The 20,770-nt window shown below is 40.3% G+C and overlaps 1 protein-coding gene across 1 annotated transcript in view; it reads left to right on the top strand.

Annotated features, from left to right (window-relative positions):
• The first annotated feature begins 12,810 nt into the window (after positions 1-12,810).
• Positions 12,811-20,770, top strand: part of TXNRD1 (thioredoxin reductase 1) — a 61,108-nt gene continuing 53,148 nt past the window's right edge. Inside the window, exons 1-2 of the mRNA XM_018558927.1 lie at positions 12,811-12,889; positions 20,288-20,466. Of these exons, the coding sequence (XP_018414429.1) occupies positions 12,811-12,889; positions 20,288-20,466 (258 nt within the window). The remainder of the gene's footprint in view (positions 12,890-20,287; positions 20,467-20,770) is intronic.

Raw genomic sequence — 20,770 nt, 5'->3', positions numbered from 1 at the left:
GCACTTTCAGTGTTCTAATGAAGAATGTTGCGGTGTCTGTATGCCTTTAGAAGTAGATAACCCTTGGGGAGTATCTTACCAAAAATGACATTTCTATTGAAGGGGATGACTAAAATGTTACTTGTATGAAAACTTCTGGGGAAATCTATGAGCCAATCACACACACAAGCAGGACATAACATTTCTGGGGGAATTCCCTACACCAATGGTGTGCAGACCATATACAGGTTCCCATACTGCTTTGAATTTTTTGAGCAGTTTTAGAAAACTACAGTGAAATAAAAAGCTGATTTAAGAGCATTCATTTACTAAATGGCGTGTGTAGCCATTTGATAAACTATATTTTAACGAAAGTGGAGTTTTCATTTAAAGTGACAATAAACTCAGGAGTTAAATCTTAAAAATGCATTCAAATTTATTAAATATTAATAAAAATGTTATTGGAGCATCACTCAGCTATAGATCCTCAAATCATCTCTGAATTGGTGCTGACACTGTCCTTCCTTCTGGAGAGCGGCTACTTTTGTTCCCCACGGTCCCTGTGTGTGTTGTAAAGTTGACACCACTCCAAGCTCACTCCTGTGATGGACTACAATCTCAATACAAATTAGTAAACTAAACGTGAGATTGTAGTCCATCCCAGGAGTGAGCATGGAGTGATGACTACTTTACAACACACACAGAGAGCTTGAGCTCTCATTCACATCTGAGTGACAGCGTCTTTGCGTGTAGAAATGCACGTAGCATGTTCTTTCAGGTTTTGCACATTTTTACAAATGTAAAACAGGCACATACAGTGGCGCGTTTTTGCAACCAGATTGTAACACATTGATGTTAGTGGACAATCAAGCGTTTTACGCGCATTAAAATGTGGGAAAACGCAGCCAACGTGTGTTTTTGAGTGTTTCCATTGAAGTCTTTGGGGCCAAGAAACGCACAATCTGTCAAAAAGAAGCTCATGTACTTTCTTCAAGCGACAGGCTTTTTGCTACAAGCGTCAACACGCTCAGATGTGAACATGGCCATAGAAATTGATGGGTTTTTTTTAGGGGGCTTTTTTTGAGTGTTTTTTTTGTGTGCAGAAAAAGCGCTACAAAACGCTCAGTGTGAATGAGGGCTAAGGGACAAAAATAACCACCCTCCAGAAGGAAGGACAGTGTCAGCACCAATTCAGAGATAACTTGAGGATTTACAGCCGAGTGATACACAAAAAGGATTAATTTTTGGTAATAGTTAAGGTCCTTGAATGCATTTTTAAGATTTAACTCCTGAATTTAGTGTCACTTTTAGGCTAGGTGCACAGCTAGTGTTTGCAGTTTTTTGTGCGTTTTTGCTTTTAAAATCGTGCATTTCTCCCTGTAAAGAGATGTCTATAGGACCAAAACTGTGCGGCATCCCCCTGAAAATAGCTGCTGCATATTTTCGTGCGGCAGGCGTTTGGTTATGCGCAACGCAACGGTAAGGTTTGAACAGTCGCCATTGACTTGCATGGAAACGTGCGTTTTGCACGTTTATCACGCAACTAGATCCGCGCGCAACCAGGCCTAAAGAAGAACTTTACCCTTATCTTTGAAATGAAAACAAAGACATCTTTAGAAAAGTTTAGTAATGACAATCTACAAACAGATACTTCTAGATAATTGGCGGCTTTGTATTCTTTGCATACTTTCATTTCCGTTCCCATTCTTCCCACAGTGACCATTTTTAATAAGGGTAGATAAATCCATCTCCCTTTACTTCCTGGAACTCCGGTACATGTGACCATGCACATCTCCTCAGGGGAGGAAAATGTCTTTCCCTGAGATCTCATGAGATGACGGATGAGATTTCCCAGCAATGCACTGCTGATGTAACCTTCACAGGATGCATCGCTTGGGCACATTACATCACTAATGCCCAAAGAGGCCAAAAAGTGGGAAAACAATCATTGTAAGTAAAAGCAAAATATGTTTGTTTAACTAATGAATATGAGATGATTTCATATCAGCATGCAGAGCTGCATACTGATGGTATTTTTAATGAAAAGGTTTACAGGCCCACTTTAAGCAGATGTAAACCCTAAATGGGCTAATTTTCATCCTTTGTTGCATCTTAGTGCTGCTCAGTGGAGTAACAATCGCCATAGCGACCCAGGCGGCCACTATGGGGCCCGGGCACAGGGGGGCCCGGCCAGGGCATCGCTCTGATGCAGTGTGAGCCGCCTGGGTCGCTATGGCATGTAAGGGTGCTGGCTGTCACTGACACAGCTCAGCAGCGGCTGTGAATTTACACCGGTGTTCGATCGAGTTCTCGGACCACCGCAGTGAAGGCCCGCCTAAAAGCAACCCCGCCTCCTCTTAAATCTCTGGCCAGCGACCTAAGAGCAGGCGGGGCCCGTCGATAGAAGAGGAGGCGGGGCCCAGGGACGGAAGAGGAGGCGGGGCCCGGCAACCACGGAGGCGGACAGCGTTGACAGGTCAAAGGTGTGCAGCCCATCTGAGACCCTGCAGAGCCCACTATAGAGAGTCTATGGTGGGCTCTGCAGGGTCACTCTCAGGTGGGCTGTTTGGTATATCAGGTGGGCTCTGCAAGTGGCATAACTAGCAATCACGGGGCCCCATACAAAATTTTGCTATGGGGCCCTGTGATTTCTAGTTACGCCCCTGGTGCTGCTCATCCCATGCAGCCACTTCCTGTCTACATGTACCCCAGCGATGGATGCATGACATTTCTCAGGGAGAGTTTCCAGATTGTGACAACAGTGGACCATGTTTCCATTACATGTATCGAAATGGTCACTTTTAGTCTCCTTTGGAAGCCAGTAATGACACACAAGGATAGAGCATTGTCACCTTATAACATAAGTGCCTCCACCTAATGGCATGATCATCAGGCATTTTTGCAATGGAAGCTGCAGATTTTAAAATACTCAAAATTACATTTGACATAGCATTAACGTGTTAAACATTGAATAAGATATCAGTGATTGATTTACATACACTTTAAGGCTTACTGTGCCCTCCCAGTATGGTAGTAGAAGGTGTGTAGTCCTGGGGCCACAGAAAAGAATTTGAAGATTTACAGTATTAGTGTGGCTATTTTAACTCTTACTAAACAATCCACTTACACTCTGGACAAGACACCCCCTAGTCTAGGTTTGTTCACCTCTACTATACAATGGTCAGCACTTCGACCCTGCCCCTCCTAAGCTTATACCAATAGGTCCGCCATTGTGATCATTCCAATAGGTCTTCCAATGTGATGAGCTGCATAGCCAACCAATGAAGAGGCAGGAGGTGGCATGGCTGGATAAAGCCTCACACCCAGTGCCTAGGAAAGAGCAACAGAGTGCCTGGGAAGGAGCAATGCAAAGGAAAGTAGGAGGAGAGTGATGGTCTGGTTTAACCCTGTCGCTGCCAAGGCCTTTTTTGTGTTTTTTGCATGTTATAATCTACATTTTAGGCCTAAAAATTACTTATATGCCCCAAACATTATATATTTTCTGAAAGCAAAGACCCTGTAGAATAAAATGTTGGCAGTAGCAAATGTTTACATCACTTGTTATTAGGGCAACTCTATCAAACCCACAAATTGAGGTTACAACAAGTAAATAGATACCCAACATGCCCAGGTTAGAAATTGTGTGCATCTGTGAAACAGCAACAAAATACTGTACCCCAAATTGTCCATAGGCAACAATTTAAAAGCTCATGCAGTCATCAGTTTAGAGATATTAGTGAATATTAGCCCTTATTGCTCTCACTCTGGTGCACCTGGTGATACCTAACATGTGTAGCGCGATCGTCATTTTGATAAGTAGGCACGTCTTTACATTATTATACGCGCGCTCGCGGGGACTTAAACAGATTTGTTTTATTTTTAAATTTATTTTGTTTAATCTTATTTTTTTTACTTTTTTTTTACTTAATTAATTGATATAGCAAACTAGTGGTGACAGATACTCTTTAAGACACCTAGTGTCAACTTTTCACTCCAAATAAGCTATTGGAGGAGAGATCGTGCTCCAAAATGTGCTTCATCTAAACACATAACCAACATCCTCCACCTCCCTTGCCTCACCTTCTAACTCATCACAACAGGACTCGGATGACTCCACTGATCCCATGTCTGCATTTGCTTGTCTTGCTGCTCACACAGTTCGAGGCCATGTTGCATAATGCCTTTGGGAAAATGATTAAGAAGCTCTCTGACCAACTCACATGAGAAATTAGAGATATTGGTAAGAGTATGTCAGTCTTCTAATCCTGCTGCCAGAACATGGCCTCTATAATTGAAGGTTACAGGGACGACATTGCCCACCTTCAAAGGGACAATGCGATTCTGTGTTCACAACTAGAAGATTGTGAAAATCGACAGGGGTGCTCTAACCTTTGGGTCCGTGGCCTTCCAGAAACTATCCTGGAACCTACATCTACGGTCACTGCTTTATTTCAAGAATTAGCCTATCGACAATCTTGAGTTTAGATAGATAGATAGATAGATAGATAGATAGATAGTGGGATCCTCCAGGACATGTGGATCACTCTGGTGATGTACTATGCCCCAAATTCTGGACAGGTTGTTTTTTTTCCCGTCACCTATTCCAAGTGATATATGACATGTTTGATGTGTTTTCCTTATAGTGGTTGGAGATTCCAATATGGTTACACATCCCCATGCTGACCGTCAAGATCCTGCAGCGACAGCAGCTTCCTCTGCAGACGTTTCTCATTTTAGGCAATTTAGATATCTTCAGGACCGGTTCCACCTAGTTGAGCTCTTATCTCTAACCCTATCTCCATATTAAAGATCTTTCACTCCCTCCTGGTGGACCTTTATTCAAAACCAACTGCTCTTGATAACACCTGAACCCAAATATTTCTTTATTCCTTATTGATTCCCCAGCTTTCAGTTCCCAAAAGGATGTCTTTGGACATAGCAATCTATCCCTTGAAAGTGACAGAGGCCATCAAGCTCCTCAAAAGGGGAAGAAACCAGGTCCAGATGGCTTTTACCAATGAATACCACAAGAAATATATGGAAGTCTTGGTACCTCATTAATGAGCATCTTCAACACGCTTCGTAATGTAGATACTCTTCCTTCCTCCTCACTTGTAGCATCCATTTGCATGTTGCCGAATTCGGGGACAGTCTGGTTGAACTTTTGCCCTATTTCTCTTATCAATGTGGACAAAAGGGCATACATTTTTTAGCCAATCGCCTGAACTCTAGCCTAAACTCCTTCATAGGAGGCGATCAGGTCGGCTTCATCGTGCGTCTGCAGGCTGGTGACAACATTAGACACGTTTTTCTCGTTCTTCATGTTGTTAAATCTAGAAACTTACCTCTGTCTTTGGATATCCAAAAGGCTTTTGACTCCTTGTCATGGGATTTAATGTTTTCAATTTTACTGAAGTAGCAACCCCAATTTGTCACCCGGGTAAAGGATTTGTATTCAATCAAACCCAATGGCAAGAGTGCACTACCCAGGACACCAGTCAGACCCTTTCCCCATCTTTAGAGATGCATGGCAGGGTGCCCCTTGTTTCCAATTTTATATGCCCTGGCAATAGAGCTTTTGGCTCACTTAATCTGGAAGTTATCTGACATTAAGGGATTGGAAGTGGTGGGCTATCATCATAAACTGCATTTATTTTCAGATGATGTTCTTCTTTGCTTGCCTAACCTGGTGGTTTCTGTCCCCAAACTCATGAACATTCTCTCAGCCTTTAGCAGTCTCTCGTGCCTACATGTCAACCCTGTCAAGTCCAAGGTCTTCAACTTCTCTTTATCACCTCAAACCCCCTTATATTTCAATGTTCTTTCGACTTCTCTTGGGTCCTGGAAAAGCTGCCATATCTAGGGATTTCTTTTAATGCTAAAACTGATCTTACCGGACCCATGTTAGCTCTATGGAGAGTCAGATGTAAACGTGTCATGTGTCCGTTTACATCAGAATACGCCCGATCTGCCAGGATCAGGTCCACCAAATGGAACTCGGTTTACTTCACTTCAGGTCGGTCATTCACTCGGCTGCCTACGGCAGCTTAGTGAATAGACCCCTTAGCTTCTGATCAGACCTCCTGAAAAACTGACAGGCAGACCCGATTGGAAATGCCTGTTTGGAAGGTGCCTCAGTATGAGCGCTAGTGCAAATGAGCCCATAAGGTAGAGAAGGATGTGTTAGATCCATTCAGGAGTAATAAACGATAACCTTCTGCAACAGCCACATGTAAGTGGATGGTACATGCATGGGTATTCAGCCAATAAATTTAGTAGAGGAAACAAAACAATACAAACCTGGTCTTAATCTGGAAGTTATCTGACATTAAGGGATTGGAAGTGGTGGGCTATCATCATAAACTGCATTTATTTTCAGATGATGTTCTTCTTTGCTTGCCTAACCTGGTGGTTTCTGTCCCCAAACTCATGAACATTCTCTCAGCCTTTAGCAGTCTCTCGTGCCTACATGTCAACCCTGTCAAGTCCAAGGTCTTCAACTTCTCTTTATCACCTCAAACCCCCTTATATTTCAATGTTCTTTCGACTTCTCTTGGGTCCTGGAAAAGCTGCCATATCTAGGGATTTCTTTTAATGCTAAAACTGATCTTACCGGACCCATGTTAGCTCTATGGAGAGTCAGATGTAAACGTGTCATGTGTCCGTTTACATCAGAATACGCCCGATCTGCCAGGATCAGGTCCACCAAATGGAACTCGGTTTGGCTTCCCGAACCTGGAAGGAGTCGGGGCTAATCAAATGTCCGATTGGAAATGCCTGTTTGGAAGGTGCCTCAGTATGAGCGCTAGTGCAAATGAGCCCATAAGGTAGAGAAGGATGTGTTAGATCCATTCAGGAGTAATAAACGATAACCTTCTGCAACAGCCACATGTAAGTGGATGGTACATGCATGGGTATTCAGCCAATAAATTTAGTAGAGGAAACAAAACAATACAAACCTGGTGGGCCATAAAGCAGGCAGACCTTTGCAAGAATAATCCTCGAACGCTAAAACAGTTCTGGGTTTGTAAGGGGAAGTTCAATAACCTGTGAAAAGATACAACATCAACATGCTGAGCTATAGATATTGCTATAGTGTCCAATGATAATGCCTGAAATCTTAAAGCTGAACTCTGGGATAAGCAAATATTATCTCAATACACGAGAAGAAAAGCCCCAACGAATCATTTGCAGCCTACAAACAGCCAGTGCTAATTAGGGTTGAGGAGGAAGAATGAGTGCAGAGGCTGTCAACAATGAGCAGGATGTGCCACTGTAGGACCAAGGAGCTCACTGCTGCTTAATGCTAGATATGTTTTTAATCATTTGTACAGTTATCGTGCACAAACTTAAAATGGGAATCAAGGTAAAAATTCAGCTGGTATTATTTCCTGTCATCTTTATACCAACCCTCTATAATCATCCCCACTTCAAAAATCAGGCATGGTACTAATGAGAGTGCATCCCCATGTTAATAAGACTCTACTCTACTGAGGGGTGTTGTCATCCTCACATGTTTCAGCTACGGGTTCAGAAGTTTAGACAGCTTGGCAGAGAAGAAGACATTTCAGCAGTGCGATGATGTTCATTCACAGTCTAATGAACAGGCAGGTGACAAACACAATAGTAAACTTATACTACTAATGGCAAAGCACCCTCCCCATATTGAGGGCATGAGGCCAGGTATGGCGCAGGGAGGGGGGTGCTCGTTTGTCCCTCCCCCCTCTTTCCTGCCCTGCCAGGCCAGTGCCCGGATTAGGAGTCTCTATTTTTTGGGTCTGATATGACTTTAAGGTGGAACACCATGCTTTTATTTTACATTGGGGGTACCCCCTAACTTTCCTACCAGACCTATAGATGCTGTGTGCTCTTGTGCTCACTGCTGGTGGCCCGCACACCAGCGGACCACCAGCAGTAAGCACAAGACAGGGGAGGACCCAGCACCTGGTGACAGCTCACTTGCCCAGTCACTGCTGTCCCATCAGACAGGAAGGTGGAAAGAGCTGGGATTTATACTCCCTGGGCATGTCCAAGAGCTCAGGGGAGGAAGGGAGCTCAGAGGATTGTGGGAAGTTGAGGTAAAGGGACTTGCACCTGAATCTGAATAAAGGGGCACTCTACCACATAGCCAGTAAAGCATTGCAACCATGATCAGAAGAATGAATGGACTGCATGTGCTGTGATGTTGCGCATAAATAAGACCTAGTGTCTTATTTCGTGCAAAAAAAATAAATAAGACACTGTCTTATTTTCGGGGAAACACGGTAACCTTTTTATCCCATAGTTCTCTTTAGGGTCATGGGAGGACATATACTAACTATTGCTAATGCTCGCTACAGTATATACTGAGAGCGCCACAGCCGGGACAGATCCCGGCAATACTGTCAAGAGCCACTCAGCTGGCTGATTGACAGGGGGCTCTGCCCGCCCCTCCTCCGTCCGTTCCTCCAGTCAGCGCCGGAGGATCGGAGAGGGGAAGGGGGGAATCCCTGCAGGGAGTGGTGACTGATGTAGACTACACTTGCATTCCTCATTTTCAGGTGTATTATTGTGTACTGACACATTTGGGCACCAAATTATGAACAAATTTGAGTATAGTTCACTATAAGGTACAGTATCTCATGGGCGAATGCAGCTTACTAGAAGCAGTACTGTTTTATGTGTATCCCTTCCACAACCCCCAACCCTCAGTCTTCTAGCCTGTCTTTCAAATGAAGACCACACACTGTGAAGCGCCAATTAGTTCCCTGGATCACATCCTCTTAGCCTTATTATTAGACAGCTCATATAGAGGATAATTGTGTGTTTTGTTGTCTTTTCAGGAAACAAAGAAAGTGAAAAATTATCCTTGCCTTGTAGCATCTCCCCAATAATTTCACCTTCTACCAGGAAAGGTAGCGGATAAGTAGTTTTTAACTGAAGTAATTTGTAACTGCTGAAGAGCCTTAAAAACAAATAAGGCACTTAGCAACATCCAGATAAAATTATGTGATACTAGGGTAACATCAATATGAAGTGCCAAATTCTCATTTCTTCCACATTTCTGGTACTTCTTAGCTTTTAAAATTTGTCACTTATATTAAAAAAAGGGGAAAAAACTTTTTTTTAAAGTAAATCTGGTATTCAATGTATATAGGTTTAAAAGTGCACAGAGTATTCCCAATTATTTCCCAATAATTGGGAATACTCCCAATAAAGAAAATATGTAGTTAAATGCTGGTGAATATACTAAATCCAGTGCAGCTATAGGTGAAGCTTCTCAGCAAGTGTGCTTTACAAATAAAGTGAATGCCATATTATAGATAATTTGTGTTCACTTTTCAGGGTCTACATTCGTACACACGCACAAGTTTTTTTAAAGTACCAGTTTATCCCCGCCATACAGTCATGAACAGCCATAGATGTCTATGTGTCAGAGCACAGTGAAAACAAGACAAACATAAGGTGCTAGTTAAAATATTTATTAAGAACAGTGTCCACAGGAGCAAGCAAAAATCATAAACTGGAAAAAGACAAGGTCAGGAGCCGGATCGGGTAGTTGTACAAGCCAGGTCAGGAACACGGAGATCAGCGTTGCCAGGAACAAGCCAGGAGCAGGAACCAGGAAAGCAGCGTTGTCAGGGACAAGCCAGGAGCAGGAACCAGAGGAGAATATCATACACAGAATCAGGATACTGTGAGCAGCAGGAATGCACTAGCAGGTAAGACCACGCAAGGGCAAGGTCAGACTGGACTGAGTGGTTTATATAGTGAGTGGGGTGACATCATCACTCAGAGACAGGAAACTCCCATCTGGCTCTCTCAGATGATGTTCTCCTGTCTGGCCATAAGAGGGAGTCTGGGAGTACTGAGCAACGTTACAGAGTCTGCTCAGGCAAAGGAGGAATCACAGGTGGGTAAAATGGCAGCAAAGCCGGAATGCTGCAAACCAGTTAAGTTACAGTGGAACCCTGACACTAAGGACGGCTGTACGCAGCACTTGTGGCATCCCTGGTCGGAAAGTACATCCACATTTTATGTGTAAGGCTCCCATGTGTCAGCAGAAATTGGCCAGTAGTTTGCTGTGACCATCTCTGATCTTGCTGATGCAAAACTGTCCTGCCACTGGCCAAATTCTATCAAGCTCTCTCTTATTAAGAGTGAAGAGACTACAGAGGATACAGCAGTGTAAGATTTTCCAGCAGCAGGATTTTTAATGAAAGAGAATTTATCAAAATGTACTAGAGATACATAATACAGGTAAAGAATACTCTTGTTTTACTACAAGAGTTAAGAGACTGCAGATGACATAAAATTGGCAAGCAGTAGGACAATTTTAAATAGCAAGGCTAGGCCCAAATTTAGTAGAGACAAAAAGAACCGGTGGGTGCTTTACTACAAGAATTAAGATACTGCAGAGAATACAGCAGTGTAAAATTGTCCAGTAGTCGGACAATTTTAATCTTGGATTATAGGCCAAAATATACTAGAGACAAAGAGCACAGGCAGATGTTTAAGAGACCACAGATAGTACAGTAATGTAAAATTGGACAGTATAAAGACAACTTCAACCAGTTGTGGACACTGGACATCCAGAAAAACGTTATCAAAGTACACAGGACGTCTGTAGTACATCTTGCCCTCCTGCCCCTCCCCTGCTCCCACGTGGCACTTCTCAAAAATTCCTGACTGTCAAAATGATAGTCGGGAGTTGCTGTGTAAAAACAGGCTGTCTGTTCTGATAAGCCGTTCAGAGATATAGAGGTACAAAGTAACATTGTCACTTTTGTATCTACTCTATTTCATTCATCTGTAGATGAAAGGGATGAGCTTCGATCTGCATATGATGTCAGTTAAAGCAACAAGCTAAAAAGCTAAAAAAAAACAGCTAACAAAAAGGTTTTTTTAAATTTAATGTCTTCCTATTTAACCCCTTATTGACCTTTAGTTTACCCCGATTAACCATAATTCATTTCTTCTTTGCCTTCTCTTTTTAACTATTATTTTCCTGCTGATTTTTTTCTACTTGCCTAACAATTAATTAATTAATTATTTGTATTCGTTTCAGTGTTGCACTAAAAAATGCACAATACTGATATATCAGCGCGGACGTCGGAGTGGGAGCAATAACTCTAGGGCCATCAATCACTGTTAACACATTGATGAGCGTTAAAAAGCTTTTAGGCTGGGTTCACACCTAGGCGTAACGAATATGCGCGTTTGTCGTGCGTTTCCGAGGGCTACCTGGCTGTATCCCAATGGATACGCACGCAAATACGCCCCAAAGAAGCTCCTGTACTTCTTTGGACGTAGGGAGTTTTGTAACACGTTCATACGGCCTGTAATACGCCCAGGTGTGAACCATACCCATAGGACATAATGGGATTTCGGTGTTTGATCGTTTTGCAGAGCGTAGGAACGCGCTACAAAACGCCCAGGTGTGAACCGGGTCTTAAAGCTTTGTCTATGGCCAATTTTGGGTGTGGTCGTTTTTTGCAATTTCGAGGGCGCACACCATTTTAAGGCATGGCATGTTTGGTGTCTATTTACATGAAGTGACCCCATCTTTTATATTTTACGAAAAAATTTGGGTAATAATAAATGTTTCATAATGTTTCATAACATAACGTATGTATCAAAATGTTTGCTACTTTTTTTCTTTATATAATAAAACATTTTTTTTTTAAAACCCAGTGGAGATTTAATACCACCAAAAGAAAGCTCTATTTGTCCCCCCAAAAAAGATATAAAATATATTTAATTACAGCGCTGCATGACTGAATAAATGAATAAATGTAAGTCAAATACCGCAACACTGAATACTGAAAAATGGCCTGGACAGTAAGTGGGTTTAACACCCTGCTCTTCAAATGGTTAAAGCTCATGCAGTGAATTATAGTTTAAAAATATTCTCCTGGGAATATCTTTTCCCATATATGCAAGTAGAAAATATGAGTAAAGTTATTTTATCATTTAAACGATTGTAAGAAAGGGTTAACAAATGAGGGGAATGAATAAATGTTGGAAATATTGTAATGGTGTATTAATATGATTTATGAGTCAGTTTATAAGGATTTATGTAATACATTGAAAAATGGGATTTACTTATGTTTTTCTTTTTTCTAATTTTCTGTAACTAATTAAAAAACAAATAAAATCTTATTCATTAAAAAAAAGATATTCTTCTGTGTGAATCTGCACATAAATTTGCTGGTGCTGTGAAGCTCAAACCTGCAGGATTTGTCTCAAACCCAAAGTAGTGGCAAACCTGGACCTTATCTCTACTGTTTAATAATTCAGAAAGAAGTATACCAAAGGCTAAACTGATATCCTCATTGCCAGCCTACATAATTCACTGTACAGGTTTCTGGTAACGTAATGATCAGCAGATACCAGCAGAGGTCACTCTATATCAGTATACAGGTAATAAAAGCAGACCATGAACTACACAGGCAATGACAGCTCTTTTTAACTTGTATCAAGGGACCGAATCCCAGTCCTCTGTACATGTAACAAAGGTAAACAAAAAAAGCAATCCTCAAAGGGACATTTGTTGCCTTGTCCATCCCATGTTACATCTACACATTCACTATCAGTTTATATTTTCCACTTAGGTCACAAGCAAGTTTTTCTATCCCTAGAATGCAATGATAATGCATGTGACATACTTTGCCAGGTGCAAAGGTTTGATTGGTGATTGCAGAAGGAAGAATAAGAAAATCTATTGTTTTTGTTTTCGTAGCATCTAAGTGGGATATCTAAGGTCAACGAACAAGTGGTAATAAAAGATACAGGTAGCAGACCCTGTCCTTACTCTGGGACTGTAGAACATGATGCTTCATAAGCCACACAATGGGTAATTCCGTGAAGAAAGGGAAGGTTGTCTTTGCAGACCAGAATAAAGTTAAGAGCCTGCATCTCTACAAAGCAGGTAAGCTGGCATTTTTTTAATGCATAATATGTTTACTTGCATATTACTTTTATATTAAATATTTATTTTACATCATTACTGATTTTTGATTATTCTGTGGCTCTATATTATTTTAGGGTAGATCAAGACTGAACATTCAAGCTGTTTTGCTTTTACCTGACACAGCACAGCCTTTGTGCTTAACATAATTGCACACATGCTATCACCGTGTACATTTTACTGAAGCAACATATAGGATCTTATATGAGTAGGTCACAGAGAAGTAATGTATCGCAACAGGGCAGAAACACATTTTCATCATTTTTCCAAGCTGTTTACAATGGATTGGATTGGTTGCTATGAGCTCTGCATATAACTACGCTTTGCACCATGTAGTTAGACCAGCTTATGTGTCCTTTAATTGCTCATGATGTAGTACCACAATTAAAATCATCTTGCTATACCCCCATTATTAATGAATCTGAGTAGAAGAGGTGACAGGGGCTTAATACTGTATATGAAATGTGTGCTATGAAGTAACACACTTTTCATATAGCGGTCTCAGAGATATTGCTGAGATGTATGTCACATACCTTATAATTCAGCTCTGTACTATTTGTTTGGGGGATTATCTCTATGATTATAGTTTTTTGTAAGAGAAGCAGAATAAGTGAAACTCTCCCAATGCTTCCTCATAGCACAACAAGATAGCATTTGTTTAAAAAAAAGAAAGTCGAAATGTTTCTATTTCTTTGGGTCCCAAAATATTTTTTTTAGCATTGAATATTGAATACAATAAGCAGAATAAAGGTGATTTACTAATTAAGTTGTGGAAATGCTTAAACAAATAATTTTGTGAATATTCACTTCAATAATTCAATCATGTGCAGATGAAATAGGTAAACAGGGGAACAGATACCAGAGTTATCTGGATACTGCAAAATCCCCCTTCATTTGTGTCTCACATACGCCCCACTCTCAGACACTGCAGCTCATAGTTGGAGGGTTTCTGTAACAGAGTCAGTGCTGTCAATCCAGGAAGCAGTAGGCATGAGTAGTTGTGGCCAGGTGCTTATGGATAAGCTTCAGGCTAGTGCAACATTTGTTTCCTCCCACTGTAGTTCAAACAAGCACAGCCTACAAGACAGCGGAAACTCTGCTCTGAAATCAGGACCACTCCATCACAGGGAGCTGCATTAGGAGGACTTCACTGGCAGGCTCAACAGGTATCTGTAGAACTTTGCAGGGTGACTAAGATAAAACTGTAAGTGCAGATGCACTTATAATTGAGTGCAGCAGCACATATTCTGTGTATACAGTGAGGCACATAGCCAAACATAATGAAAAACAGATTAGAAAAAAGAATTAAGGCATAATATTCTTAAAGATATCTGTATTCTCACTGTAACATACCCCCATCCCAAAGAAGTAAATGAAAAAATACAAAAATGGGAACTTTGTTGTGCCACAGGTATCATTTCATAAACATATAAACATATTAAAATCACTACAGAGCATATTTTGAATTAAATACATATAAATATATTAAAGAAGTGTTTCTTTTTCGTATATACAGTACATGTGCTCTGGAAACTGTTTCTGACGTGATTAATGGACCAATGTCCACTATGAAATTTGTCAGGAACAATTTTCCAGATTACATATAAATCCAAAAAATCCAAAACACTTCTTTATTATATCTATAAGTGTTTAATTAAATATGCTGTAGTGTATTTCCACTTCTGCAGTCAAATTTAGGAAAACCTCTCTATTAGTTTTTTATGTGTTCCAATTCACACAACATACCAAAAAATTATTAAAAAAAAAAAGGATTACCTACCTTTTAGATGTTTTGTTGTAGCAGGCGACATGGCTAATTCCAGATTTTTCTGGGCATCTTCACAGTGATTTGTCCTAATATAAAGATTTATTACTGAAATTTGAGGATTGGGTTTTCTCTCATTTATTTAATTAACATACAATGCAGAAGCCCCTTACCCCTCACAACCCCACCTAACATTACAAAAAAGAAAAAGCCAAGTAGAAATTTGAAACCTTAAAGGATATTTAAACCCTCCCGTTTTTTTGCATATATCTACTGCTAGCAAGCAGAAGACATATGCAAAAAGTAAAAAAAAAAAAACCCTCTCAAACAGCACTTTAAACTTACCCTGTGTTCCATGCGCGGTCCCGTTCGAAAATGAGAAATTTCTCGAGCCGCCGCAAAGGATCATGCGCAGTTCTCATTTTCGGCAGGGACGCGATGAGGGACGCAAGGTAAGTCTATGGACGCGTGCACCCGCATGCAGACACCGCTGGATTGGAGGGACAGAGCAGTCAGCGCTGGATCGGAGAGCTGCCGCACCGCTGGAGAGAAGGCTGAAAACATCAGGAAAGAAGAGGAAGATTAGAAAAAGAGACATAGTTTTAGGTAAGTGCTAACATTAACATTGGGGGAGGGAAAAAGAGTTTTGCCTTTAATGTCACTTTAAGAAGCCAAGAAACACTATTCCAAGTAAAAGCAATTTAAAGCACAAGAAGCATTTTAAAAAAACATTTTTTTTTTAGCTTATGCTATGTGAATTGAACATGTAAATATGTAAATATAAAATTGGTGTTATGCCAATTTGGCTGCAAAAGTGGAAAGAAATTTTAAGATGTTGCTAACATGCATTGTTTTTAATTATACTATGCAATGAACCTCAATTAAAATATTTTAATTATAGTCCATGACAAAAAAATTACCAGTTATTACCAGGGTATTTTTGTATGTGTATATACAGTATATATATACTCTATTGGCTCCAAGATTGAAAGCTGACTGATCACATGACCGCTAACCAGCCAGCTCTCAATCTCTGCTCCGAGGGGATGGAGGTGACTGTTGACTACAGTGCGCTGACTACAGCGACAGACAGTGTAGGGGCCAGGGGCAGCTGGTTCTGGCTCTCAGTCGCGTGCAGTTGGGCAGCCAGTGTGGATCCCAACAATATTGTAGGGATCCATTCTGACTGAGGTGTGGCTGTGCCCTGTCAGCTGATAGCAGACATAAGCCCAGTATCTGCTGACCCCAGTGACACAAAAGAGAAGTATAGCCAAAAAAGGTTTGGCTTCACTTCTTTTTTAATACTAGCATGTTAGGTGGCCAGAACAAATATTTTGATTTACCCACAAACACAGAACTACTAATTTAATTAGCTCTATCTGTTTTTTCTATGTATTTGGGGGGTTTTCACATGAGGATGTACAGTTATACGCAATCTTTTAATACCTTTCTCTTTTTTTTTTTTTTTTTTTGTATGATGGGCCTGCCAACCTGCTATATTGTCCTCACAACCCTGGATTTCCAGACAGTTACTTATTGTTATAATTGTTTATTTTTGAAACACCAACATTTATACCTATAAAAATAAGGAATGAGTTACACATTTAAGACCAAGTATAGAAGTTGACACATCAGGTAAAAAGTCCTGACTTCTGACCAAATGAAGTGGTAATCTAGGTGATCGGAGAATTATAAATACAGTAGGAAATTTTCTTCTGCAGTCAGTGCAAACATAAAGAAACAGACCTACATTTAGATCATGTGGCCGCTGGGGATTGATGGAAACTTCTTTTTATTCCTTGCACCTCCATATTATGTAACATATCAAATGAAAAGTGGGAAATGAGGTGAATGATTTCCCTTACTCCACAGCAATTGACTGTATAAGACTATACTTTTTCTTAAAAATATTTACCTAAAAATGGAGGGGCGTCTTATACACGGAGGGCCGAGAGGAGAACCGCGGTTGCGAAACTGCCGATACCTCTGCAAACTAGCCTCACGAGTGAAACTTCCAATTGCAGAGACAAGCTAAAAGGTTTCCTCCAATCATGAGCCGGCAAGGGTTAAGATATACTTACCCAAAGTTCTGAGCAGGCCAGCTGTCACAGCGCTCCCCCCAGCCTGTCCCCTCCTCCACCGCGCATTGGAATATTCCTCGGCGCCCTCATGTCTATGCACAGTGTATGGACGTGATGTGCTGCAGAGGAGGGGAAGAGAAATTCCAGGAACCAGTCTAAGAAGAAGTCTAAGATAAAGCTGGCACGAATTTCAGGTGAGTAATTCTTTGGGGTTTTTTTTAAACTAAAACACAAACGAGCAGTTTACCCTTCCAGTGGGGCTACCGCCACACTGATAAAAAATACAATAAATAAATAATAAATTAAAAAAATTCCTGGAGTTCTGCTTTAACACAGATGAAGACGATAGACTGATAAAAGAAACACTCTAAGCAATTACCCAATATAGACTTTGTAACACAGTGCTGTCAGTATTGATTGATTGTTTCTAAGTTCTGGGTGAAAAGCTTCTGAAATGTCTGTCAGGGAGAGAAGGAATGTATAGATGTATCTCTGTTATGTGCTTAAGTGTTAATATTGTTATTAGAGAAAGCCTCAAACTTTTAAAGTGTATCTCCAGCTCAAACTTTAGACAGAGAGGGGAAGGCTTAATGCCTGTGTTTGCTTTTTACTGCTGTACTGGGCTCTGTAACAACGTTGTCCTCGAGGCAAGAAGCGAGGGGATGTCTCAAACACAGATGTAGACAGCATAATAAAAATGTATTTTCAGTAAAATAGGGAAATTTGAAACTTCATTTGCTGTGTCCGTTTTGCTGATTTCCCCCTCACTGCCTGTTTGGTGACAACTTTGTCCAGGAGCATCCCGATCCTTTTTGTCCTCTGAGGCCAGTGTGTGTGTGTGTGTGTGTGTGTGTGTGTGTGTGTGTGGGGGGGGGGGTTAATGCTGGTAGTGCAAGAATACCCCTTTCCCCAGCCATAGTAACTAATATGATTGTGTGGTTACCAGGGTTTATAAGAGCAATTTTGAGAAACTTTTGATGCCTGTTATGGCTTAAATGCATTCTATTGTTTTTGGTTTCTATCCAATTGAAACATCTCACATAGTGGACACTTTAAAAGCATGTTTAACCAGTGGTATAACAATTGCCATAGCAGCCCACTCAGATTCCATGGAGCCTGGGGTAGAAGCTGGCCCCATTGGAGGGCTGATTAGGAAAACTAAGCTGTATGCTTTCGAGAAGCAGGGCTTATGACCTCTATGGAGAGAGTTAGCAGGGAAGCCCCAAAGTTTTGCTATGCGGCCCCATGATTTGTAGTTATGCCCCTGTGTTCAAACACTATGTTGCCTGTACACAGCCCAATTTTTAGAAGTGATTCAACTTAACCAAGCATCACTTGTCATAATTGAACAGCATGCGGATTAACATAAAGCAAAAATGAGCATCAGAAGTGTCTGATGTTGCTTGTAGAGGCTTTCCAGCATGAAGCCATTTGAGGAACTTGCTCCTCCCTCCAGTGAAAAGGGAGCTGTTCAGTATGCCTATAATTCAGACAAATGTGACTAATGTTTGGAAGAAAAGTCACAATTGGTCAGTTAATCCCACAATCCTTGTGAGCTGGGGTAGATCATTTGCTGCCCACGTTTCAGGCTAATAGGCATGGTTTTAAGGAAAGGCTCAACTTGATATATTTAGGTGTTCAATCTAGGTGTCAATCCAGACAGTATAATGGAAGCAACTGTAGGAGGACTACATACATGTGCCAAAGTGGTCTTTGTATAATTGCAACTTTTATCCTATTCATACTGATAGTTTCAAGCGCTACAGCAGCCATTGCACAGGTCTAATAACTGGTCAGTGTATGGAATACCGTTTTAGGTATTGGGTAATATTATTTATCTGAAAGAAATGCTTAATGTAACATTGTACTTGCATGCTGTACCATATTTTGTTATTTTAATATAAAGATTTGTAAATGTTCCCTCCAGGGGTTTCCTGTAAATCAGGGAATATAATCCACATTTCTGGTTTCTGAAATAAACTCAGATAGCCTGAGTCTTTTCTTTTTCAATCAGATCACCCTGACCCAGAGACCTGCCAAAAGAGAGACGCAGTAAAACACAGTCATCAGTCTTTGTGCAGTACTGCTGTGCATAAAACAGAGCCTTCATATGCAATGAATAAATATGACTTTCCTCATATATAGTATATATATATATATATATATATATATATATATAATGTATACACACACACACAATGTATATACATATATACACTGGTTAAAAACTCCATGGGTACAGTACTGTTCGTGAGCGTTGTCACCCTAGGACGGGAGGGGGGTTCACTAGGTGAAAATAACAGAAAGAAAGCCTAAAAAATGCAGTCACCACAGCCAAAGACTGGAAGGCTGCAATATATCACATTTTTGTTTTTGAGTTTAGATACACTTTGGTGTGAACTCGTGCCAATATCATGCACACTGAAGTGTATTACATATGCTGAACAAACAGTAAAACAAACAAACACTCAATCATCTCTGTATCTATTAGCATTGTGGAGGAGTTAAAGTTCAGAGCACAGGCAGTGAAATCTCAGACTTTTACTATGAGAGTAGCTCCTGACAACCTACCAGCTTTCTAATGTAAACAAACAACAGATGTATTTCTAACCTGTTGGAAAATGACTGAAACCTGACTTTAGTGGCTGTTGTGATCTTTGAGTAACTTGAGTATCTTTGAATAACTTTACATTAAAGGCAGCTAGAGAAGTAAGAACTTGTTTAAGCTCCTTTACTGCTTGTTAAAAAATTGTGTCAGGGCATTGAGGAAGTACATCCCTTGGACATCTTCAATAAGTAAGCTTACAAACTTCTAGATTGATATGATTATTAGGAGTGGCATAGAACGTATGAAAAGTCAATATAGAAATACAATTTTAGTTTTTGACCATAGATGCCCTTTAAATTCATAACATCAATATGTACAGTATATTTTAAAAAGAATTGAACAAATACTGTAGTTTAAATTTTGAGTAACAACATGATAAATAATATTTACAAAATCTCTTTAAGGCCTCATTCACACACAACGCAAGCAAAATTGTATATTGCGTATATACGCGTCTATACGAGCGTAAATGCATATATGCGTGCATGCGTGCACTATATGCAATCCCAGAATGCATCACTCGTAATGGAATTTTAATGTGCTATACGCATGTACGCGCGTATATGCGAGTAAACATATGTGTGCATCTCTGTTCCATTCTGTTTTTGCGTATATATACGCTGCGCAAATATACGGCTCCATACCCGGCTGTGTGTATGGAGCCATTTATTTGTATATGTTGCATATGGTACAATACGTACGCGTGTACGCGCGGCAGTGTGAATGAGGCCTAAAGTTTAACCTCACTGGCCAATATCAATGTTATCAAAATAAAGAAAAACAGGATTATATGTTAAAGAAATTCTTGTTTTACTATTTATCTTACAAAATGTGTTTATATGCATTATCAAAGCCGTAGTCTTTTTCACCAATTTTAAAGGTGCTTTTTAATTTCCCACTTGTAGCTGTTGGGGATCAATGTGTGAAGATGCCTGAAAACAGACCATTCAATGTGAATGAGAAAGACCTAAGTGAGCAAGGAAGGAAGAAAGAAAAGACTCAAGTAATTATTCAAATACAAGAATACATTAGCAGTAGTGATGTTGTGATCTTCACCAAGACGACTTGTGAAAATTGCTCCAAGGTACTATTTGATATACAATTTCTAAAGGGTCACATGCTCAAGCACACATATTTCATTGTTTGTTGTGTGTTTTATTCAATCAGCAGTATCAGAAATGGGTTTCTGCTAATGTCTGTAACATATCTCTTAAAGTTGTGGAAGAAACAACAGGTTCCCACTTGGCTACACATCAGAGATCAGCTGAGAAACCGTATGATCACATAAATGTTCTTCAAACAAAACTAGTATAAAATATTTAAAAAATCAATTTATTTCAAGAAAATGTATAACCATAATTTACCCAATGTGCACACATATACCCCCC

The sequence above is a fragment of the Nanorana parkeri genome, unplaced genomic scaffold, assembly GCF_000935625.1.
Source record: "Nanorana parkeri isolate BGI_ZX_2015 unplaced genomic scaffold, ASM93562v1 scaffold369, whole genome shotgun sequence".
Classification (NCBI taxonomy): Eukaryota; Metazoa; Chordata; class Amphibia; order Anura; family Dicroglossidae; genus Nanorana; species Nanorana parkeri.
Note: the sequence above shows the minus strand (reverse complement) of the source record. Positions and strands in the feature narration are given on the sequence as shown.